At 41.1% G+C, this 22,352-nt stretch overlaps 1 protein-coding gene across 6 annotated transcripts in view; it reads left to right on the top strand.

Moving 5' to 3' along the window:
* The first annotated feature begins 569 nt into the window (after positions 1-569).
* RAPGEF6 (Rap guanine nucleotide exchange factor 6) overlaps positions 570-22,352 on the top strand; it is a 134,855-nt gene continuing 113,072 nt past the window's right edge. For 5 of the 6 annotated variants that reach the window (XM_062002336.1, XM_062002338.1, XM_062002334.1 and 2 more), the window contains exon 1: positions 570-1,096. In XM_062002336.1, the coding sequence (XP_061858320.1) occupies positions 1,028-1,096 (69 nt within the window). In that variant the 5' untranslated portion in view covers positions 570-1,027. The remainder of the gene's footprint in view (positions 1,097-22,352) is intronic. The other variant, XM_062002333.1, reaches the window with a different exon arrangement.

Genomic DNA, 22,352 nt, shown 5'->3' with positions numbered 1-22,352 from the left:
AGCCCCGACCCCCGGCCTCCCGCGCGCGCAGCTGCGCATGCGCCGCCCCCTCCCAGCCCTCGCGAGCCTTCCCGCCGCGCCGGCCTGACCCCGCCCCTCCCCGCCCAACCGCGGGCGGAGGGCGGGGCCCGCCCCAGCGCCAGCTCCGCCCCCGCCCGCCCCACCCCTCGTCCTTCTCGCTGATCTCTGGGTTAAAGAGCCCGCTCTCGCGTTTTTTTTTCTGTCGGGGGAGGGGGGAATGTGTGGTGGGTGAGCGAGGCAGGGGGCTGGGACGGCGCTGGTGGCTGTTGGCGGCTTGAGAGGAGGAGCGGCCCAGGCTCCGGGGCGCGGGGTGAGGCGAAGGAGCCTCTGGCGCCGCGTCTCGAAAATCTTCACCCGCCCGCGTCGCTTTGTGCGGCGTCGGCGGGCGGAGCCGCTCGGCGTAGGGGCCGAGCGCGCTGGCAGCGGGCGGGTGCAGCGAGTCCCGGCCCGGCTGGTAACTTCCCGCAGCGCGCGCGGAGTTCTGCTGCCGGTGGGGCCGCGCCGCCGCTGGGCCCGCGCGATGGGGAGCGGCGGCGGCCGCCGGGGGAACGCGGCGGCGGGAGCCGGCGCCACCTGCCCCGCGCGCCACTGCTGAGCCGGCAGCCGGAGGCGCCCCGAGCGCCGCGGAGGAGCCGCCCGCCTGGTGAGCAGCCAGCCCGGCAGCGGGCACCGCGCCCGCCCCGGCTCGGGGCCTGCCTTCCCCGCGCCCCCGCCGGCTCCGGTCCCTTCTCCCGTCTCGGCCTTCTCCCCTCCTCGGGTTCGCCGCCAGCCCCGCGGCGGCGCGGCCTCCCCCGCGGCCCCAGGCGCGGGGAAAGTTTCGGGGCGCGTCTCCGCCCCGCCACGGGGCAGCGGCGAGAGGGACCGAGCGGGAGGTCGGCGGCGCGTCCCGCGCGGGGGCCTCGGCTCATCGCGCTGTGTTGTATCCCGTGTTCCCCGCCCGCCTGGAGGCATCGCCCCCGACAGCTCTTTCGGAGGAGCTGCGGAGCGGGAGGAGTAGCGCAATAGGATGACCTCTCCTGTGGACCCCAAGATTAAACAGGCTTTGCGAAAGAAGCCGTCAGAAAGGACTCCGGAGGTAAGAGAGGGCTGGCTGCAGCTCCTTCCCCGCTGGGTCTTTTTTTCACTTCTTCAAGTTTTTTTCCTTTGCACAGATCTGCATTCCTACAGGCTCTCTGCTCGATGCGCTCGGTTCGTGCTGGTTGCATACTGCCTGTGACGAGGCTGGTGCTCACAAACTTCTGCGTAGAGTTTGGTTATTTCTTTATTTCTGCTTTGCAAAGTCGGACCTCTCGAGACCAGCAGGGTTTTAAAGACCCAGTAACGCTCAGGGTATAGGTATGAGGTGCTTTATGAACTCCTTCGGGCAAACTGTAGGAAGAAGATCACTGAAAAGTAAAATTACGCATATTTCAGTGATGCAAAACCTTCTGGGAAAAACTAGATAGCTGAAAGTCTTTGCTTACTTGAACAGTGATGCAGATTTAAACAAAACCAAACTAATTATGCTTTGCAGACTTCATAAAGAGTTGTTTCTCCAGTGAGTGGGAGTGCAGAAATGTGTGAGGCTGTTAGCTACAATAAAACACATTTTCCAATTAGCTGCCTTCTCCGTCCCTTCCCCACAAGCTAGTCTGTAATCAGTGATGTATTTTTGGGAATGGTAATGTCATGGAGCATTAATGTAATAATGAAATATGTTTGATAGCATTTGCATTTCACAGAAGGGCTCAGGGGAGTTTGTTTGTTACTTACCCTGGCCTTTTTTAATTTGTTTCCCTTACGGTGATTTTGTTTTTCTTCTTCTTTTTTCTTTTTTATATACTCAAGAATTAGTGGTATGAAATGATACGCTCTTGAGCTTGTCGCTTTGAGACTGGGAAACATCTGTTCTCCCTTGATACTTTATGGAGAGCAGAATGTCCTGCCTGGTCTTCCTTATAAGTTAATTATCAAAAGGCTTCTCAGGGAGAACTGCCGCAGAGACTGCTTCAGAGTATCTCCTGGCAGGACAGAGGCCCCCATTCCCCTTTGAGTCCATCGTGTGAGTGGATGTCCCAACGTTTTCTTGCCTTGGGATATCCAATACATTCTTCCTTGTGTCTTTGCCCCCTAAATTAACAATGAGGCAATCTCTGTTCTTTCTGTTTTTTTACTTTTATCACTTCCCTCTTGCTTCAGACCTTTCTCTCTTGCTCTTCAGCTGTAGTCTTCAGTTAGCAAAATGCCTTTGCTAGTGTGGTTTGCAGTGTTGGGCAACTGAGTTCATCACAGAGGTGTCATTCAGGACCAGCATACCATGCTGGCTCGTCATGGGTTTGACTTTGGGAAACAGGTTATCTGTCCTGGCCCAAAACTTCTGCCTTCTGCTGCCTCTTGCCATGTCTCATGTCTATGTGAGGCTTTTTGTTCTTTTTTTAGGCCTCCCCAATTGTTCCCCTGGTGATGGTCGTGTAATTCTTTAGGGTTCTGACTTTATTTTGTCTAAAGTTGCCTCAAAAGAAATATTTTGCTTAACCCTGTAACGTTAAACTGTCAGATACCATGATGTCCATGGGTTCCTGTGGACCTGTGTAGGTTTCCATTGAGATATGAGTTTGTCAGGGTATCTCAACTGTGGAAAAAAAAAATAATCTTTCCTAATCTAATAGCACATCTAAAATGATTAAAAAAGAAAATATTTAATTCCCTTGTTAATCTGGCCCTTTTTTTGGCAGGCACTTAGAGACACCATGCAGCGAGACTACTTGTGATTAAACATGTACTTCAGACTTGGCAGGATTGGGCCTCTCTTCTTGTTGCCTGTTGCTGAGTGGATAATTACAGTCAAATCACTTTTGTTTTCTTGGGGTACTTTTGTTTATGTGCATTTAGAAGCTAACCTGATTTCAAGGAGAGTACTTTCCTGTTTCAGTGGCACAGGGGGTCTGGGGGTCCCCCTTCTGGGTTTGTACTACCTGTTCAGACACAAAGCAACAAATCACCTCCCCCAGTGTGGCTGCACTCTGCCAGGTTTCCCAAGCATATGCTCCAAGATGTGATGACAGATGGATATAGGGTGATAAGGGAACTGGTGAAAACACTTGCAATTTGATTTTAATTTTTTATTTTTGAATTGTGCTAAGCATCCTGACTTGTGAACTTTCTTCTGTAGGCTGCAGGACTTTGGCCAGGGAAGTTGAAACCTGCATAGTCCAGTAATTAGGGTCAGAGCCCAGTTTTGGGTGTCTCTGCATAGTGTGTATGAGCTAGTGACTCCTGTCTCCAAGTATCCAGTTGTGTGCAGACAAAAAGTGTGGCTTCGTTTCTTCCCTCCTACTCTAAAAGGTATAATCAGCTCCTCCCACATGAAATCAGCTGCTTGGGGCTGCTGGTGCACTTTGTATTTTTATACAGACCCTTCCCCCCGCCCAGTTCCTCAAACTGTGACTGGCATTTTGCGATGAGCTAAAGCTGCTTGAGCACAGACATTTCAATCTTTTTCAGTCCCTTTCTGCCCCCCACCACTCACCTCGCCAACCCTTTGTGGTCCTGCAGTTTATATGAGCAGTTTACCTGGGCATTACAAATTACAGGGTTGAGGCTGTGCTGATTAGTAGCATGGTCTGGTGCTTCATAACTATAATCTGTACAACACTCAGGAAAAATACAGATAAGTAATCTGCACGTCAGATTTTGCTCCCGAGTAGTAGAATGATCAATATGGTTTTGATTTTCTTCTGTTTAGGTGTTTTCCTTGATAAAATGGTTTAATTTGTAAGATGTAAGGAAGTAAGCAGGGAGGTATTACAAGATTTTTATAATTTACATATTTGGGGGAATTGTCTCTGCCTTACTCAAGTGAAAACTTTAATTCTTGATGCTACAAATATTTGTGTTTGGAAAAGTCTGTTAGGGCAAGTTTTCAGTGTTGTGGTAACATTCCAATGTTTGCTAATTGTTGAAGTATATAAGTTATGCATATTAGACATGTACACACTTGATATATTTTTAGTTGCTGTTGCTCACATACTTCATGTATTCTAATCTTTAGTTTCTTTAGTGAGGAGGAATTATTTTGAACTTCTAGAAATGTCGTAGTGAACATTTAATGATGTATACATTTTTATGTAATTGCTGTTCTGTTACTCCATTAAGAAACTTTCTTTGATAGTACCCAAGTGTGGGAAATCTTTGGAATTCTTTTCTTTCTCTTGATATTCTTCCGTCTTCCCTAGCGCATCATAAAATTGTGTGTGAGGCAAGCTGGCCTTTCTTGTGAGAAGTCTTTCAAAATGCTTGCTCGTGGACTGACACCTGTGTAGGTGGCACATTGCCACTGCAGGAGGCGAGTCCCATGTCAGTGACACTTAGGACTCCTCAGTTTCATGGATGGACTGTGACCTGTGCTGATAGGGTGTATAAATCTGTCTCTCGGGTTGAACTTGAAAGTGCAGAATTTGTCAGGGTTCTCTCAGATGTTAGTTTCAATAACAGATTATCCTAACAAATCACCACTTCTGTGAGCACTGCCTTGTCAGAGAGAAAACCTTTGCAGTAATTGGACACTTAATCACTTAAACTAAATCATACCTATATTTAAACTATAAGATTGAATACACTTATTTAATATTTTAATATCTGCATTTGTCTTCCAGGGTTATGCTGATGTCTGTGTGGTGGTAATGTGGGAGTATTTATACATGCAGATTCTCCAGTTCTTGGAGGTTGGGAATTTGAAATTTACGTACTTGGTGCAGTTTTAGCTGTCTTGCGTGTCGTCCTGCCTGTTTCTTGTGACACAGGTGGGGATATTAAATTAGTCATTTAGGAATGTTTTAATTGAAGGAAATCATTTGTTCAAAGCAGTAGGAGGGAAGGATGAATGTTTATATGCTCGCTCATTGAGGTTTAATTTTTTGAGGCCCAGAATTCCTTATCAGATCCATACAAAGGCTGTGATGTTAGCCTTCTGGGGAGTGGTTTAATGCCTACAGATAAGGTCTCAGTGGCTGATAGGGCAAAAGAGCAAATGATTATGCTCCTTTTTCTTTGTCTGTCTTATTTTTTTTTTTTTCCCCTCCCTCCTGTGAGCATGCTGTCTCCTGTTTTTAATGGATCATTTTCCCAACATAGTCTCCTTTTAGTTGTTCATGACTTTGTTCTAGACAGCGTTTCCTTTATATGGTTCACAAAGCTTTGCCTTTATTGGACTTGAAAGAGAATTAATTTTCATGTTCTGTTTTTCTAACTTTGTCTTGTTTCAGTAATTCTAGCTAAATGTTAATTCAACTACATTTGGCAATACTAACTCCTCCTTCTCTTCCTGTTCCCTTTCTATTAATACAGTGGAAAGAGAGGGGAAAAAACCCTAATTTGCACGACTGTGTAATAACAGGGTCTGCTATTTGGAGTGTGTATGTGATGCTTCTTGATGGCTTATGTATAGAGAAATAGATCTGTATGAATCTAAGTCATGCACAAATAGTACATTGATGGGCATTATAAAATGGCTGTAATAAATAAAATAAATTATTGCTGACAGGATAACAAAGGCACTCTTGTAGTGTAGCACAGCTGAGCCAAACGGAGGAGAACATCTGCTTCTTGTTTCCAGAAATAACTGTTATTTTGAAGTGGGTTTTTTCATCCTTTTAATAATTTTCTGTAAACTCAGTAGGTGAAACAGGGGATTAGCCTTTGTTGAAATCTATTGTTTCTGCAGTTTGTAGCGAGCTTTTAGCAGTATTAGTGTAATAGTAGTGTTGGTTTGGGATAGGCATTTGACATAATTAGAACTGTAGAGTCACTACCAAAATCTCAATGCTTGCAGTTATCTTAAAGCTGAGAAGAAATTTGTATTTAAGGAAGTTGCAGATGATGATTTGTATTTAATAAAAAATTCCTTACTGTTAGCATTGGGACTGCCAAGACAGGGAAAGAGGAGTGATGGAAACCTAACTTCTGCTATGATTTTCTACCACCTAACCTCTGCCTTATCATGTTTTGTTTTTGTTTGTTTGGGTTTTTTTTTTGTTTTAGTGATATATTCATATATAGTTGATGCTTCCTGTCACTTTGTCGTGTAAGTCATGTTTCTGGAGCCCAAGCTGAAGATGTCCAGCAGTTACCTGGTGTAAAGTACTTGAGAGGGTTCTGTGGCTCTTTGCTTTGGTATCTCTGTCAGAGTGCCTCCCCAAAGTGTGTATCAAAGATAAATTGATAGGTACTATCTAACATTTATCCCTTATAGTGATGTGATTTGGTCTTTATGTGTGACTGTGCTTGGAAATTGGAAGAGACCTTTAAAGATGATGTATTGGTTATTGCTGGGTGACAACCAGAGTGATTGCAAACATGTACTGACATGCCTGCAAGTTACTACTAATAAATTCCTGGCTGGATTGTTGTGTACCTTATGCAGATTGCCTTTCTGTACTCCCATGACAACAATTCAGATCTACAGCTATAACAGAATGAAACATTGTAATATAGTTATGAATACTTTACAAGAAGTCGATAGAGTTTTATTTTTTGTTCTGTATGACTGAAAAATGCAGAAAAGGCAGTGGTTTTACTGGTAGAAGTGTTGAGTAATGGCATCTTTAGAGAAACGCTTGGGAATGCATGCACTGCAGTTGTATGTGCTGCCTTGTTGATACCATATTCTATCAGCATCTTTCGAAGACTGGAAAAGACCTAGAATTGTGAGGTTTTCTTAAACAATAGTCTCTTTAAATGCGTTGTAAAGCTTTTTTCCTTTTACAGCTGTCTAGTAGAATTGAAGTTCAGAACAGTGGTACCTGAGGAGTGACATGTTGGATATATTGGTGGCTGACAGCTCTTAAGATTTTTTGTCTTATTCACAAGAAGAATATAGTTTATTTGTTAATAAGGAATTTCAGGACTTGCTTCATTACTTTTTAATGAAGCAGTAATAAACCTCTTTTCTTCTACCTGCTCTTTCCTGACACATAGCTTTCAGCTGAAGGTAAAACAGAACCACATTTTTTTCCAAGCTGCTCATTAAATTAATGTATTTAAGGTCATGGTAAATGCAGTGTTGCCAATCCTAGAGGATTGTCTGACAAGCATCAGAGCTTTGGGAGAGCTGTGTCTCCTCAACTGTGTGTTTGGTGTCTAACTCACCAACTGTGTGTTTGATAGATGTCTTTTAAATCTTTTATTAAAAAAAAATTAATAGAGACCAACTGAAGCCTCATTGCTGGCAGTCAGTCTTACTGGGAAATCAGTGTAGTTAAAACATGATGCCCCTCTCCTCAAGACTGAGGAGGGGCAAATCTGTCTTCTGGATAACTAAAAATAACCCCTTTTTGCATTATTAACCTGTGGCTGATCATAGGACTGACTTTGAATTCACAAAGTCTTACTTAAAGAGAGTGAGATTTGTCTATTTTGCTGTAGTTGTTCTCATGGCATGTGAACTTCGTGCTTGTGATGTACTCAGTTTGCCTGTTTCTTGGCCAGCTGTACGCAACGACCAAATAATTCAGATGATGGCTAGTTGAAACCTTAAGTACAACACACTCTCTTGTAGCTGAAATAAGTCCTAAATTAGTTGTACTTAAATAAAATCCATCTGTTGTTTCAAGTGAACCAAAATACAATATTGGAGCATGTATCAACTTTTAACCAAATGTTAATATATGTAAATATTCATCTATAAGAGCTTCAGTGTCTTGTCTTAGGAGGGTTTTTTGTTTGTTTTTGACTGGTGTTTTGAGCTTATTCTTGCTGTGCTTTCAGCACCAAGACTGAATGTGTTGCACATATGAGTCTTTTGATTATTTATGTTGCAGACACAAATAAGGTTATGTTGTGCCTTGGACAAGGTACTGTGTTCACAGAGGAGGGCTTCTGGTTTGGCTGTTTTGTGGATGTTGTCTGGCTGGAATACCTGCAAGGAAACTTTGCTGGTGGTTTGTCGGAATAAATATTTCTTTCCAGCTTAACAGTTAAGGCCTGTTGACTTCAGTCAAATATAGATTTATGCTTCCAACCAAATAAATCAGGTTTCAGGGCACTGTTTCAGCTTTGAGTACATGTACTGGCTTTACTGAAGTGTCATTAACAAATAGATTCTTCTTAATTTTAGAGTCTGTTAAGCAAAGTTTCCTTGTTCAAAAGAATTATTTTAAAACAAAGTAGAGAAAATAACGAACGTTACTGGGCAGGTGAGGTTTTTTCTGTTTCAGAGCCTGTCTCCTTATTAATCTGTATTGTTAGTAGGAATATTTAAGACTGCCATGGAAAAGAAAATTGGGGCAGGAGTGAACAGAGTAAAAAAACTTGGGTAGAAAGAAGGGAACATTGTGATGCTTCATGTGCTCTGAAGTAGGTGTATGAAGTATCTCACTTAATTGTTTTTGTGAAAGCATTATGTACCAAAGCTCTTTAGAAAGAAAAAAAAAAATCAAGCCCATATGCACCAAATACCCCTTCCCAAAGCTGTTTTCTTTTTTAGGATTTCAGGTCAGGTGAAATGCCAAAGAAAGTAAACTTGTAATAAAACTCAGAAAAGTAAATCAGACTAATTGTTTGTTGTTCATCACCAAACATAGTGCTGATAACCTGGGAACACACTTGCAGTTCCTACATCCAATAGCTGTGATGATCTAGTTTCTGATCTCCCTGGCAGATGAGGTCCAATCTAGGGGTTTTCATTGGTTAAGTAATTACCTAGTGCTTACATCATGATGTTGTGAGGTGATTGGCATTACTCCTGGAAGTACCCCAGTGATTGGCTTAGTGCACTGCGTTAAATCTCATTAAGGTCGCTCAGGTTTCTGAAGCATCTCCTTTAAGTACAAGTCTATGAAGAGTGGTTGGAACTGCATTGCTGCTGCTTTCCACGGTGTGGACAGAGCCTGGGATTTTTGTTTTCAGAAGCGACTCGGAGCTGTTACTCTGAACCAAACATCTCAGTTCCTTTAGGAATCTTGGCAGAGTTCATCCTCTGCTTGTGCTGATAATGCACAGTGGAGTATCTTACCTTTTTGGCCTTGTAAGAGCAGAAGTGTACAGATGTTGCCTCTGTGACAAGTGATGCCTTTTGGTTTTGTGTACGGAATTGGAAAGGTTATTGTTAGTTAACTACCCTGGCTCGTTCCTTCAACCTGTTTTTGTTCTGCTCAGTAGCCAGACAGAACTTTTTAATTTAATGCTTTGTTTTTAATTCCAAGCTGTTGCTCTTGGGTGGTGACTATTGCAAATTCCTTCATGTAGTGTAAACTCTGCTGTACAGACTATGGATGTATTAAAGAGAAGGTCAAATTACAGTGTGCCAATAACTCCACAGACAATGGCTCATGTGTGTTGGTATTGTTTGCAGAAAGTTGAGAGTTTATGCTTAATGAGTCACTTAAATTACCCATGACAAGGTGAAAAGCTGTTCTACCATCCTTGTTTGTCTACTAGATGTAATTTCCAATTCTGATTCATTAAAATGAAGTGGTGAGTAGAAATGTGGTTGTTACAGAGTAGAAGTGAATGGATATCTTCAAGTATTCTCTTGGCCTTTTGGAGCCTATAGTGCTAGTATGTCACGGTGCTAGTCTGGCTTACCTGAAGAAGAGAGTGTGCAATTGGGTCTAGCTGAGATGGAGCTATGAGTCTGAGCCTTGGGGCTCAGACCCTGGGAGATACTGAATGGTTTTGGTGCTCATAACCTGTATTAGAGCAGCAATGCAAAATTGTCTGTTGCTAGAGAACAATGCACACTACGTGGTATCTTCACCAAGGAAAACATCATAAGACCTCATTGGGAACCAGGATCCCTTCCTTTCCAGCTCTTGGACTGGCTGCTTTCCTCATCTTGGGCATGTCACATAATCCTGTGACTTGTTTCATTGCTTGCAAATGGAAATACCATTAACTCAAAAGGTACAAGAATCCATTGGGATGTTCATGGTCTATATTCATTACGTTCTCTGTTTGCCTCTCCTGACAGTGAGTGTAACACTGACATGAGCATCATGTAGTGTTTCAGCTTCCAGCAGCAGGGAACTCCAGATGGCTTCTGACAGGAGTTTTCTTAAAAGCTGTGAACACTCCTCCCCATTCCCAAGCACTCATGTGCATGGTTGGTTGTGTGCTACCTGGTCTTGTGACTTTGAGCATCTTCTTACATATAAAACGTGGTGGAAATGTTGAATCTGAACATCCTAATTAAGTGTAATGAACATATGGTATCTCACTTGTGTATGGTTACACAGAAAAGTCGGAGACTGTTGCCTAATCTTACTTGCTCCTGCTTGTTGGGATTCATTTGAAGGAAGCAAGGCCACAACAAAAGCATAACAAAACATTTTGACTTTGTAATATGTGAGTCAGAGTCACTTTCTATGACTGTATCTGCGTGTGTATGTATAGGTGTCTGTTGCACACCTTATGTATATGATTTTTGGGTAGCTTTTCTGGTATGTGTGTGTATATATAATATACAAATTAAAGATTTTGAAGGAAATTGTATTCCAAGACACTTCTATATCTATATCTATATCTATATCTATATCTATATCTATATCTATATCTATATCTATGACTCTATTGTGGCAAAAAAGATGATCATAGTCTGCATTTTGCTGTAGAGCTCTCTAGATTAGAGGGTGCTCACGAGACCTCTGTTCCCAGAGCTGGAGGAAAAGCACTTCCCTCTGAATAGTGGAGGCAGGTGGCAATGTCTTCACTTGCTTTGCCTCCAGAAAACCTGTCCCTCATGTTATAATCCCAATTCTGAGAGATACTCTTGCTCTGATTTCATTAGCATTATACCCAGTGGTTCAGTATTAACCGTTAGCTAAAGGAATCTGAGAATCTGGTGCAGGTGTCAGAAAGAATATTTAATCAAGCCTCTCAAAAATACATCAGGTTTCTAGTCTTCCTAGAATTCCCAGAATTATTCTTGGAGCACATAGTTTTCCCCAAGTCTCTCACCCGTCACCTCTCTTTCCTACCCCTCAGTTCAGAAAGTGTACAAGGAGGTTTAGTGCTACAGCCTGATCTCTGACAAGGGCCAGTTGTCTTTGGAGAAGGATTTTGTGCAAAAAGCTCTCACAACCCTGTGCTCTCAGTCTATCTTAACAGCAGCTTCCAGGAAGAGCTCCCACACCATGTCTTGCCTTGGCAAGGGGTTCTGCTAGTAGCTGGGGATTTGTTTTCTTGGGCTGGTGTTTCTGGTGACCTCTGCTTTGTTTTGGGCTGAGGCAAGGCTGATTATCTGCTTTCAGATTCCTCCAGCCTCTGTCTCTGTTGCAGCAAGCTTTCAGGGGTCTACTGAGATGCCTTGAAGGGGTTGCACATTGTTCCTGCTCTTAATTTTTGTTCCAAGAGACGGGATTTAGAAGATGCAGTCAGTGGTTCTAGGGTTTTCTGGCCTGACAATATAGTTGTCAACAAGGATTTTGTATCTGGGAGGTTATTGTAAAACAGAAACTCGCTGTTTTCCCCATGTTGTTGTCAGAGCACGCTAGGAGCTTGGATAGATAGTAATTATGGGTATCTTTTCAAGCTGTTGGCCAAAATGACTGTAACTAAAGAAGAGAGATCACACAACAGCTTGCTGCATGATAATCTTCATGGTAAATATGGGATTTAGGGCTCAACGGGTGTGATTTTTACAGATTAGGTTATAACGTTATTATCAATCAAATATTTTGAGGCCCAGTTCTTTAAACTATGGTGATAACAGAGCAGTAAATTTAGATTTTAGAAGGTTGAAAAATTACTTCCATATTCTGAATATTGCTGTCACGGCAGACTCCTAATGCTCCAGACAGCTGTGGGAGTCTTGCATGCCGGCAAGCATACCATAGGAGTTGTCAGCAAGCCAGCAGTGACTGGTGTCTCCTTGTTTGTACTCCAGTCTGCTAAAATCAAGCTGGTGACGAGGTAATCTAGTACCTGTAACTTTCCAATAGCAAGCTCAGTTTGGTTCTTCACAGAAGGTAATTAAGACTTCTGCTTCATGTGAACCTAAAACCTTGTTAAAGCAGCAAGTGACGTTTGAGTGAATCGGGATGACTGTTTCCCAGTGATCTTCCAGGCAGCGTGTGTTGCTTCAAGAGTAATTTTCCGATCCTTACTTTCATTTGCTGTTCCTGAAAAACTGTTTTTTTATTTTAATGGCAGCTGTAACAACTCTGAGAGTAAAAGCAGAAATTATGATGGAGCCTTGGAATTCTTTATTGGAACTTATTTCCTTTAGTATTTACTTCTCCCCATGCAGTAGGGTCATACAGGTAATTTCATCTGCGGAGTGATAATTTAACTAGTAGTTTTTACTAATGAATTCAATCTTAAGGACATAATGTAACATTTTTCTAAAAAAAATATTTTCTATTGTATTATCTGAATTTAAACAGTGAATTTTTGGGACTTTTTAAGTAGTAAGGGTGTGTTTTACAAATCTGTTCATCTGAGCTAAAAGGCAAGCCCAGTGCCTTGTTACTGACCTTGCAATAGTGATTCCTTGGAGATAATAGAATAGTGGAGAAGGGTGAAAAAGGGTGTGGAATGAGGTGGGAGAGCTGCAAGTACACTTGACATTCAGAAAAGATGCCAAATGAAAGAAAAATACAGTTCTTTTCTGCTTTGTTCTCCAAAATTGCAAAGGGTTGAGGGCAAGCAGTCAAGATGTGTAGGTGTAAATTCCTTAAAGAAACAGTATTACAGCCCTCAAATACTGTACTCAATAAAAGTAGTCATAAAAATTTAATAGTTTTAAAAAGAAAAATATATTCAAGTAGTATACCAAAATGTATTTTGTGTAAAGCTTCACAGAGGAGTCTTCCTCTAAGGTTTATTTTGACAAAAGCGATTCTTGTGTTGCTTAGTGTAAGGAGAACTGCCATTCAGTTTACAGTGCAGATAAGAATAAAAAAAAGTAATAGTCTTGACAGACTTGTAGTATGCAGTTGGAGAAGAAATTGGGGTGAAAGTGCACAGTAATTGCCACCTTACGACCAAGCACTACTTCTGAAGAGCTAAGGGAAGGCAGCCCAGTATATCTATAAGCAGTTCTCCAAGCATCCTTGACATACTGCTGTTTCAGGCATTGATGACATGCTGCTGGTGTTTGCTCCATGATATGACATCATCTCATAGCCCTTAAATGCAACTCTGCTTGTACTGTCATCACAGAAGTGTAAAGAGCTGGCAATGTACAGATGGAAAGGAGTTTCTTGACATTAAAAGGTGGCTTGTGGTGGCCTTGTCAATGGCAAAGCTACTGCACATTTCTGAAAACTATGCAGTCTGGATAAACTTCCAGTTTGTCTCCACTCCCCCAAGCACATGGGAAAACTAGTTTTCATTGGGAAGTGTATTGGAGAACAGATCTATAAAGGATGTCTGGAGAACTGAAGTCCTTTCTTGTGAGAGGCCTGACATTGCCATAAAATAGTTTTGCTCATGCTAATATTGCCAGACAAACTGTTTGTAAAACTAGGACGTCTTCTTGCTCCAGTGACCTCAGGCTGAAAATATAGAGACTTTTCCTTTGTTTGATGAAACTGTGATACACCCTTCCTCCTCTTTTGATTATTTCAATACATTATTTTGGAAATACCTTTAGATCAGGGAAACATAATGCAAATTGTTTAGCATTCTACATCTGGTTTCTCTAGGTTCTTTAGCTCTGCTAGTTACTGGTTATCTTTTAGCATGTTAAGGAGTCTAGCAGATTCTTGCTGAGTAGAACTGTCTTAAGGGATTCTCTCTTGGTAATCTTTTTGTGCCTGATCTTTTTGTGCATTGACATTAGAGCATCCAGTCCCCCAAAGACTGATTAATAATGAGCCTCAAATGTTGGTCCTTTTGGTCTGGAGGGAAAGAATTCTTGTGGTGTCTTGTTGTGTTGCAGGCACATACAGTTTAACCTTTTGGCCAAGTAAGAATTCTTAGAGAGTTGCAGAGCTGTTCTAATGTTTGTCACTTTGACAATTTGCATTTCAAAGAACTGTCCAGTGAGATCTGCCTTTGTAAACTGTATTGTGTGATTCCGGGAGGTGTTTAAGTGGCCATGTCACAAAGGGTTGCTCTTGCCAGCGTTTGCTAGATATTTTGTGTAATCTAGAAAGGATATTTTACTTAAATCTGATTTACTTTTACCCTGGGTTCTGTGTAACACTGTCCAGCCTACAGTAGGCTGTGCAGATATGGCAAAGTAGAAGTGGTCTTTTCAACTGCTGCAGAAGGAGTTTCTGTTCCCATTTCCCGTTTGAAGTAGGAAGGAAACTGGCAGTCCTATGTTAGACTAGTGACCTCCTATCACACATTTGTTGCTTCCATTTGTGGTGGATGGTTCAACAAACTCTTCCATAAGTACCATTGTATGTGACTTACAGGATGCTTTACGTAGTCTTCAAAATGTGCTGATTCTTCTGAATTGATGGGCAGTCTTAGTACAGAAGTTAAAGGGCACAATCCAACTGATTGTTAGGAAGAAGCTCTTGGCTTGCATGTCTGTGCTAGCCTACCATGTCAGCCTGGCTCCTGCACCGCAGGGTTGCACTTCTGGGTGGAGTTCACAGCTCCAGAAAGGATCTTCGGTTTTGTTTTGTTTGACACACTGTACACATTACCTAAAAGAAGGGGGTTATGGAGTATAGCAGACCTAGAGGTAATAGATGCTGCATAACCAGAGTTAATCACAACCATATTTTTAAGAAAAGCTGAGAATTCCCCTTGCACTAAGGCTCTGAAATACAACAAATCTGTCTATGTAGAATTTGGAGGTCATGGAGTTCAGTGTTTAGTATTGACAACAGTAAATGTTACTTAGATTTTCCCTGAACTCTAGTAAAACTTTTTTTAAAACATATTTTAATTTGAAATAATTACATAGCTCTTGCAGTTGTAAATGCTTATGTAGTAAAGTGAGCAGCTTTAAGATAAGAGGTTGTCCACTCCTCCTGACTCCTACTAAGTACTACTATAGTGGACTGACTGGCTGCTTGAACAAGAGGCTAAGGTGCTCTAAATGCTCTGCTTTTTAAAGAAATCATACAGAAGTGCTGTCTTAATTTTTATTATTATTGTGTAAGATATCTGAACTGCAATACTGGCTCCTTCCGTTTCTCCTGGGGGGGGGGCAGGTGATGGACTGGGATCTAGAATGTCTGTTCTCTGTATCTGTAGTCACAAGGATGACTGTCCAGTGATCGTGGTGTTGTAATATTTTATTGCAGTATTCCACTGCTGGATCTAGACTTTGCCTATCTTCACCTGAACCTTCTCCTCTTAATGTGAGCTGATGAGTCTAAAGTCTGAGTCTTAAATAATGCTGCTTATAAATTTAACTTTGATACTGAGATTAGTTTAGCATTAGGGTTTTTTAATCTTCAGTGAATAATAGTTGTCTTACTCTCTGAAAGTACAAGTCTTTCATTTTTAGATGAAATGATGATTTGCTTAAAAGCAGATTTATTATGCCTCTATAGAGGCTATAGTTGAATAACACTGGAAGAGTGAGGTGTTGGAGGAATCTCTGGCATGTTGCATTACAAATTAATGTTGATCATGGTTTTATAGGAATGGGAAAGTTGAGATGGGCTTGTTTTGGATTTGCATTCAAAAGTAATTATAGCCTCTAAAGTTTTTGGCTGGTTGGAGTATTAAGAGGTTTCCATATCATCTTAAACCTACAACCCTTGAAAGTAGCCCATGTCTTGTGTAATCTCTTAGTATCATTTGATTATTTTGCCTCTTGTCTGTAGTTCAGTGGATGTTAGTCACAAAATGTGCTGCACTTTGGGAAGCTGTGTGGCCAGTGGGCAGGCAGTAGGATTTGGAGCTAGAAATTTATGAGTAACAATATTACCTTGTGGTTGTTTCAGTCCCCGACACCACACTTGTTTGTTGTCTCTCCTAATGTTGGAGCTGTTAATTTTCTAAATTAGAATTATTCCCTCTGTAACATTATGCATCAATGACTAGGGAAGTGCACCAGGTATCTGTACCTGTGATACTGAAGTTGACTTGAAATCAAGCTTGAAACCTGTTAACCTAGATGTGTGAATGTGTATACATAGAACAGAACTTGTTGTCAGTTCAGGTCCTTAAGGTTCTTTGTGGTTAATGGCACAGGTATTGAGAAATAAAAAAGTAAATCTTAAAGCAGTACCAGAACGTCACTTGTGATAGAGTTTTGGTGTGGTGGTTTGTGTTCAAATGTAGCAGTAGGATAAATCTGGCTTATTTTGTGCCACGAGGGAAAAATGCTAAGAGCTACTGATTACACTTTCCTGTTTGGTGAAAGATATACATGTGTTTTTAAGTATATGGATACATGTGTGCACAGGTATATTAGCATTTCTCTGCATGTGAGAGGATGTGGCGGTGGTAGAATTAATTATGAGAATCTGCACTGAGATAGCATTCAACTTCTGTAAGGGATATAGTGTACTGTAAATCACAGTAGCTTTCCTGGATTGCTTTACTTGGTAGTGCTCGGGTACCGTAATACCACGGTGCAGAAGGAGTTGCCTGTAAGCATATTACTGTTGTCTTCTATGAGAATTCCTTCCTAGTTCGTAGCAGCGTTATTATGGGAATCAAACAGCTGGAGCATGACTTTCTTCTTTTTTTTTTCCTTTTTTTTTCTCCCCACTACCTCCAGTGGCTTTATGGTTGCAGTAGAGCTTTACTTTTGTGTGGTATCTTATTCTCCAATTATCTTCTCATTCTCATGTTCTGATATGTTGGTGCATTGTCATCAATGCTGAATGAAAACAGAGGATATTTTATTTGGAAGCAGTGTGATGACTAATATTTTACTGATGCATCATACTGTTTAGAGACAGTTTGTAGAACTGTATTCTTCTCCATTACCTAGAACAATGAGTGCTTTAGGTTACAGTATTGATAAGGGCTCTTGAATTCCCAAAGAAACACAAAATGGTATACTGCAAAATCATAAATGTGCCATTACAGAAGTAACAATGTTCTTGCGATTTTGTATACAAATCTGATGATTAATATGGTGGAAACAAACCACAGCAAAGTGTTACTATTCTGTCTGTTAATATTTCTGTTTGAGATAGTTGTTGAAGAAGACCTGCAGTTATGAGACCTTGATAGTAATGTTTGCTTGCTGCAAAGGTACAATAGGCAAAGCATGATGAAAATGAGTGAGGAAATCCTTATAACAGAGTGTGTTTATGTGTTAAATGTGAAAGAGCTGTTGCTTAGTGCTTTATTTTGTGGCAGTGATGGGGTAAGCAGGCAGTAGTGGTTTTCAGAATAGCACATCTTCCTGCCTTTGCATGTATTTTTTATTATTATTATTAGCTAGCTAGATGCCTGTCTGTCTGTCTGTCTTGTTGTATGTACCTCATTCTTCCTTGCCGTGTCTGTGGGACCATGTTCATGTTTGGGTAGACAGCATAGCCTCTGTCACTGTGACTTCTTGCAGCACCTAGAGCTAATCTTTTAGAAGAGGTGCTTGTTTGGGGTTAACAGGATTACATTGCAGTAAGAGAAATACTTTTGAATCTCTATTAGTAGCTCCTGGAGCAACAGTCCAAGAGGGAGGAAAGAGGTGGAGCGGTGGGGGAAAGGCATTTTCTATGGTAAGGGCAAAGTCATATATAAGTAATGAACTCAACATGACCCAGTTGCGTACAGACATACTCCCAAGTTGTCATTACTGTTAAGAACAGAATTGACCTTTAGATTTCATCCTCCATCTCCACTCTCCTCATCCCCAGGTTTCTGTACCAAATTTCTTATTTAATAAGAATCAGCCTTTTTCCTAGCATTTCAGTGATCTGACCTTTCCTAACCATGATTGCTTCTTTAAGAGGAAGCTTCAGATATTGGTACTTTCTTGCCTACTACTCTTAAAAGAGCAGGGAGTTTCTTTGTGACGCAGGCCATCTGATGTGTTTGGAGTTATGCCAAAAGGGATTTAACCAATAAATTGCTATTTGATGGATGCTTGTCCTCTGGAACAAAATTTTGGTTGCCCAAGATGACTTTTGGGTGACTTCTCAAGAGCCTGGGTAAGGAGGCTGCTTTTATGGTCTTTGATCTCTTACTGAAAAATATTTGGTATAAAATCCTGCTCTTTGATAGATGTAAGTATTGATATTAAGTTTGTATATTCTGAACTTCATATTGTATTGAACTCTAGGAACATAGTGTTTTCAAGACAGCTTGCTTTTGGTTTTCTATAATCAGCATATAACTCTGAAAGACATTTTAAAACTGAGTAATGTGTGTCTGGGAACTCTATGGTAATGTCTTCCTTGAAGACACCTTTTCTAGCTGTACTTCTGTTCTAAGCCATGATGAGGGCTGAACTGTGCTTCAGATAGTCAAAATTCTTCATAAGCTGTTTGCTTTGAAGCAATAACATTTGATGTTCCTGTCTCTCCAGTTCAGTGCCCTTGGTATTTCACTCTGCAAAATCAGCTTTTCCAAAGGAAGTTTTTTCTCCAGCAAAGTCAGGGTTCCAGATATGCTGACTCAGTGTGGTGAAACAGCAGTAAAAATATAAAACTTCCCCTCCCTCATTCCTTTAAATGTTTTTCTTTCTACCAAAGTCTTATATCAACATAGGCCAGGGTTATTAGCTGGAAGGTGTTTATCTGTATTGGGTGTGGGGAGTTATTGGTAAGTAGAGAAACTTTTTGTTTTATTTTCATGTAGATATACTTTGCCTTTTTTGTTTGTTTATTTTCAGAAGTGTTCTACTGAAGGGAGATACTTTCCGTTTATAAATTAACTGTAATAGTGGTTCTAGGGCCTCTGTTCTTAAACAAGATCTAACTTTTTCAGATTTTATTTGGGATACTTCTGTTTGTAGGACTGGAATGTATTTCTTAAGTCTGTGTCCTGTAACCCTGTGTGTATGTTAAGGAAATGAAAAGAAAGGAAACTGTATTAGCCCCATTGAGAGACATACTACTCTTGTAGAAAAAAAATAAAGTGGAAGTATGCAAATGTTGCTTCTGACATTCTGCAAAAACAAAAGCCAGATTTTAGTTTCCTATTTGTGGCTATTCTAACTGATGATGTCAATTGTAATTGCTTCTTGGATATACAAAAGAGGGAAATTAAGTCCTTTTCCACCTCTTTTCTGCTGTATAAACATACTGTAACTGCTAGACTGACATATACTCGTTTGGCAAAAGCAGTATTTGTCATCTATAGAGGTAGATGTAAAGTTGAGTTTAGGCAGGAGTCCTGTATCATGGTCAGAATATGGTCCAAAGCTGTTTGATGGACATACATACACACCAGCAGATTGTGGACATATGAAAGACTAAAAATCTAAGAAATCGGGTTTTTGGTCATTTGAAGCTATTCAGCAGATCAAATGTGGTGATCCTCTGTTACAAAATAATAATAAAGGAATTAATGTTTTTTAGCAAGGTCCTAGGAAAGCATGGCGTTGCACGAAAGGCCTACATTGAGCAGACTGGCAATTAAGGCCAGAAAAACATCACATGTTACCGTAGATGGAGAACTTCTTGATGGAATATATGCTGTTTTTTTCTGAATACTGGAAAATGGCTGTGATGTAGCTGAACCAGTTTGTGTTCTACAAATGTTACTGGGTGCAGTCTCAGACGGTGATTTCAGGTTATGCACAGGGGCTTGCTGCTAGTGTATTTTGAGACATGCTTTCATTTATCTTTTTGAATTGGTAATACTTCTTACATGGCACCCTTCATTCCTTATGAGTTCTGCTTAAACTATGTTATTCTTTGCTAGATAGTTTGTTAAAGTCTTTTGAGAATATTTTTATTCCTCTGACTAATCCATCATTTCTTGACCCTAATAGTGCTTCAGTGCTTGTATTTGTTATTTTTTTTAAAGCGACTTCCAGCTAAATAGGAGGATACTTTGAAGAGAATTGTTACTGTAAAAGAGTTGTGAACTGATGTTCTTTTGCATCACTTGCACCTTTATTGAACGTGAGGAGTAAATAATTTGGATGGAGGAATTGCTTTGTGGTTCATCCTGTCATCTTCTACTTAGTCAAAGGACTGTATGCTCTGCCACACATGTTTAAGTGTCGATGACCACTCCCCTGGCAAGTTTCAGAGGTAGCTGAAGGTGCATATCATCTGGCTTTTGGGTGTGTTGTAGGTTGGGCTCTGTGAACCAGCATCACTAAGGTTGGTGAATTTTCTATGTAGATATCTGAATATGTGAAACATGGATCAGTGCATGTTTCTGTATTTTTATTTCTGGTGTTACATTATCGGGAAAGAATTTGGGAGTACTATTTTTACAATTGGCCTTAAACAGAGAATAAAGGAAACAGCGTGGATTCCAGCCTTCGATGAAGTAACAGGAAGGGAAGCAATGAAAACCATAAACCGTGCTGAGTAACATTTCCTCTCTCCTGCTACACCCCTCTAAGGGTGACAAAGTCTTTATTGAGCCTGACAGGATTCCTAATAAAAGATGCATTCAGTCTGTATAAGGAGGCTGGCTGAATCATTGTGAAGCAAGTAATGGCAGCAGACTGGAGGAAAGGCTCCTGTTATACAACTTGCTGTCCATGCTTCAAGAATTACTTGTTTGCTTTCCTCAAATCTAGGTGCTTTGAATAAATTTAATACATAGAAATTCAGCCACTGTTCAAGAGCATGTTAAAATCCTTGTCCTGATACTGAATGATTCCTTGATTCTTCTGAAGTTTGTTTCCAGCTAGGTTTCCGTCTTGGTGCTTTCTGGTCGGAGCAGTGAAGAGAAAGCAGCAGTTCTCTGTACCAAACAAATATGGAGGCTGCAGCAGCTATTGACCAGGCAGCTTCCTTCCCTGAAAGACTTTGTACTTGATGGTCTTTTTGAATGCCAGTGGAATTTGGGAAGCTGTTGCTATATGGCTTAACTGTTGTTTCAAAGACTGAAATGTGTGTCTGTTTCTTTTAAAGTATATTATCTGTAATATGGCTGAAACTGTAACAGATCTTTAGATGATACTACCATTTTTGTTTGCATCCTAGCAACTGTCTTGTCTTACCTTGGAAAAAGCATGGATGCAAAATCCTGTCAGCCATCCTTTGCACTTCTGTAAGAAGCAGGTTCTTGTCTGTGAACCAGGGAATCCTGGGTGGCTTGGCAGCCTGTGTGGGTTGGGTGTGGGGAGCCTCAAGTGAGCCAAGCATATGTTCTTGCAACAGGAATTTAATGTGTTTGGGGTGGAATTGAGAGACAGGTTTTGTATAGCTCTTTGGGACAGGTTTGCATGTGAGAGCAATCTGTCTGGAACTCGCTGACACAGCTGTTTCTTATGTATGACTTTGAAGTGCTGGTACTGCTGTTTAAGTTTCTACTCTTTTCTCATTCCCTGTGCAAACTGTGGACTGACCTACTAATACCTGTTAGTTTGCATTCTGAGGCCCTTCATTTAAGGTTTAGTGTTGATCTAGTGTGTCTATGAAGTCCAGGCCCATCAGGATCTGGGAGCTGGAAGGAGTCTGCTGGGTCACAGCTGTGGCAAGCAGTTGTCCCATGGTCAGTGCAGAGTGGCTGTGGCTGGATGCTGCTGTTTGGGGATTGTGTTGCCTCTCCTCTTTCATATGCCGTGATACACATAATATACTGGGCAGTGCTAAAGGGAGCGTACAGGGATTTATGGTTTCCTCAGCTTCCTTCACACCTTAGTGCAATGGTTGAGTCTGGCTCTTTGTGAGAGTTATCAGAATTTGCAACTATGAGGTCATTTTGGAACAATTCAGTCTATTTTCCTTTAGAAATAGAGCAGATTTCCTTTTTAGTGTTTAAAAATAATCAAGTTACTGGAACAGCTGGCGTAAAGCATCATTTCATGTTTGTCAAGAACAAAGTCGCTCTTAATGCAGTAATTTCATCCTCATTCCAGAGCATCACACTGCTTTTGCCCAATTTGCCCACACAGCAGAGGAATTTGTCTTGGACCTTGTTGTGGACACATAGCACATGAATGCAGTTCATGTGAATTACAGTAGTGCTGGTGGGCTTTATTGTGGTATTCAGAACTCTGTACTCAAGACCACTGTCATTCCACTGGGTTGCTAATTCCAAGTTTAGTAAAGTTGCTCCTTGGATTAAAGGTGAAAGATCGGGGGAGGAGAGGGTGAAGCAAAAGGAAACGATTTAAACTCACTAATTTTGCTTATCAGCTCAGGTGACAGAAAGGGAGGGATAAACTTATTGAGAGTGGACATAAACTGTTAAAAGTTAACTCAAATTTAAAGGGTGGCTGCATAAATCACTTGAACCTTAGGACACTAGTTATCTATGCTTCAACAAGTTTCCCGCATTAATAAAAGACTATGCAGGCTGCTGCATTGTTTGGTGTGCTGCTGAAGTAGAGGTGGCTGAAGGGGGAGAGG

This window comes from Colius striatus, chromosome 9 (assembly GCF_028858725.1).
Source record: "Colius striatus isolate bColStr4 chromosome 9, bColStr4.1.hap1, whole genome shotgun sequence".
NCBI classification, from domain to species: Eukaryota; Metazoa; Chordata; class Aves; order Coliiformes; family Coliidae; genus Colius; species Colius striatus.
This window is presented reverse-complemented; position numbering and strand designations above follow the sequence as displayed.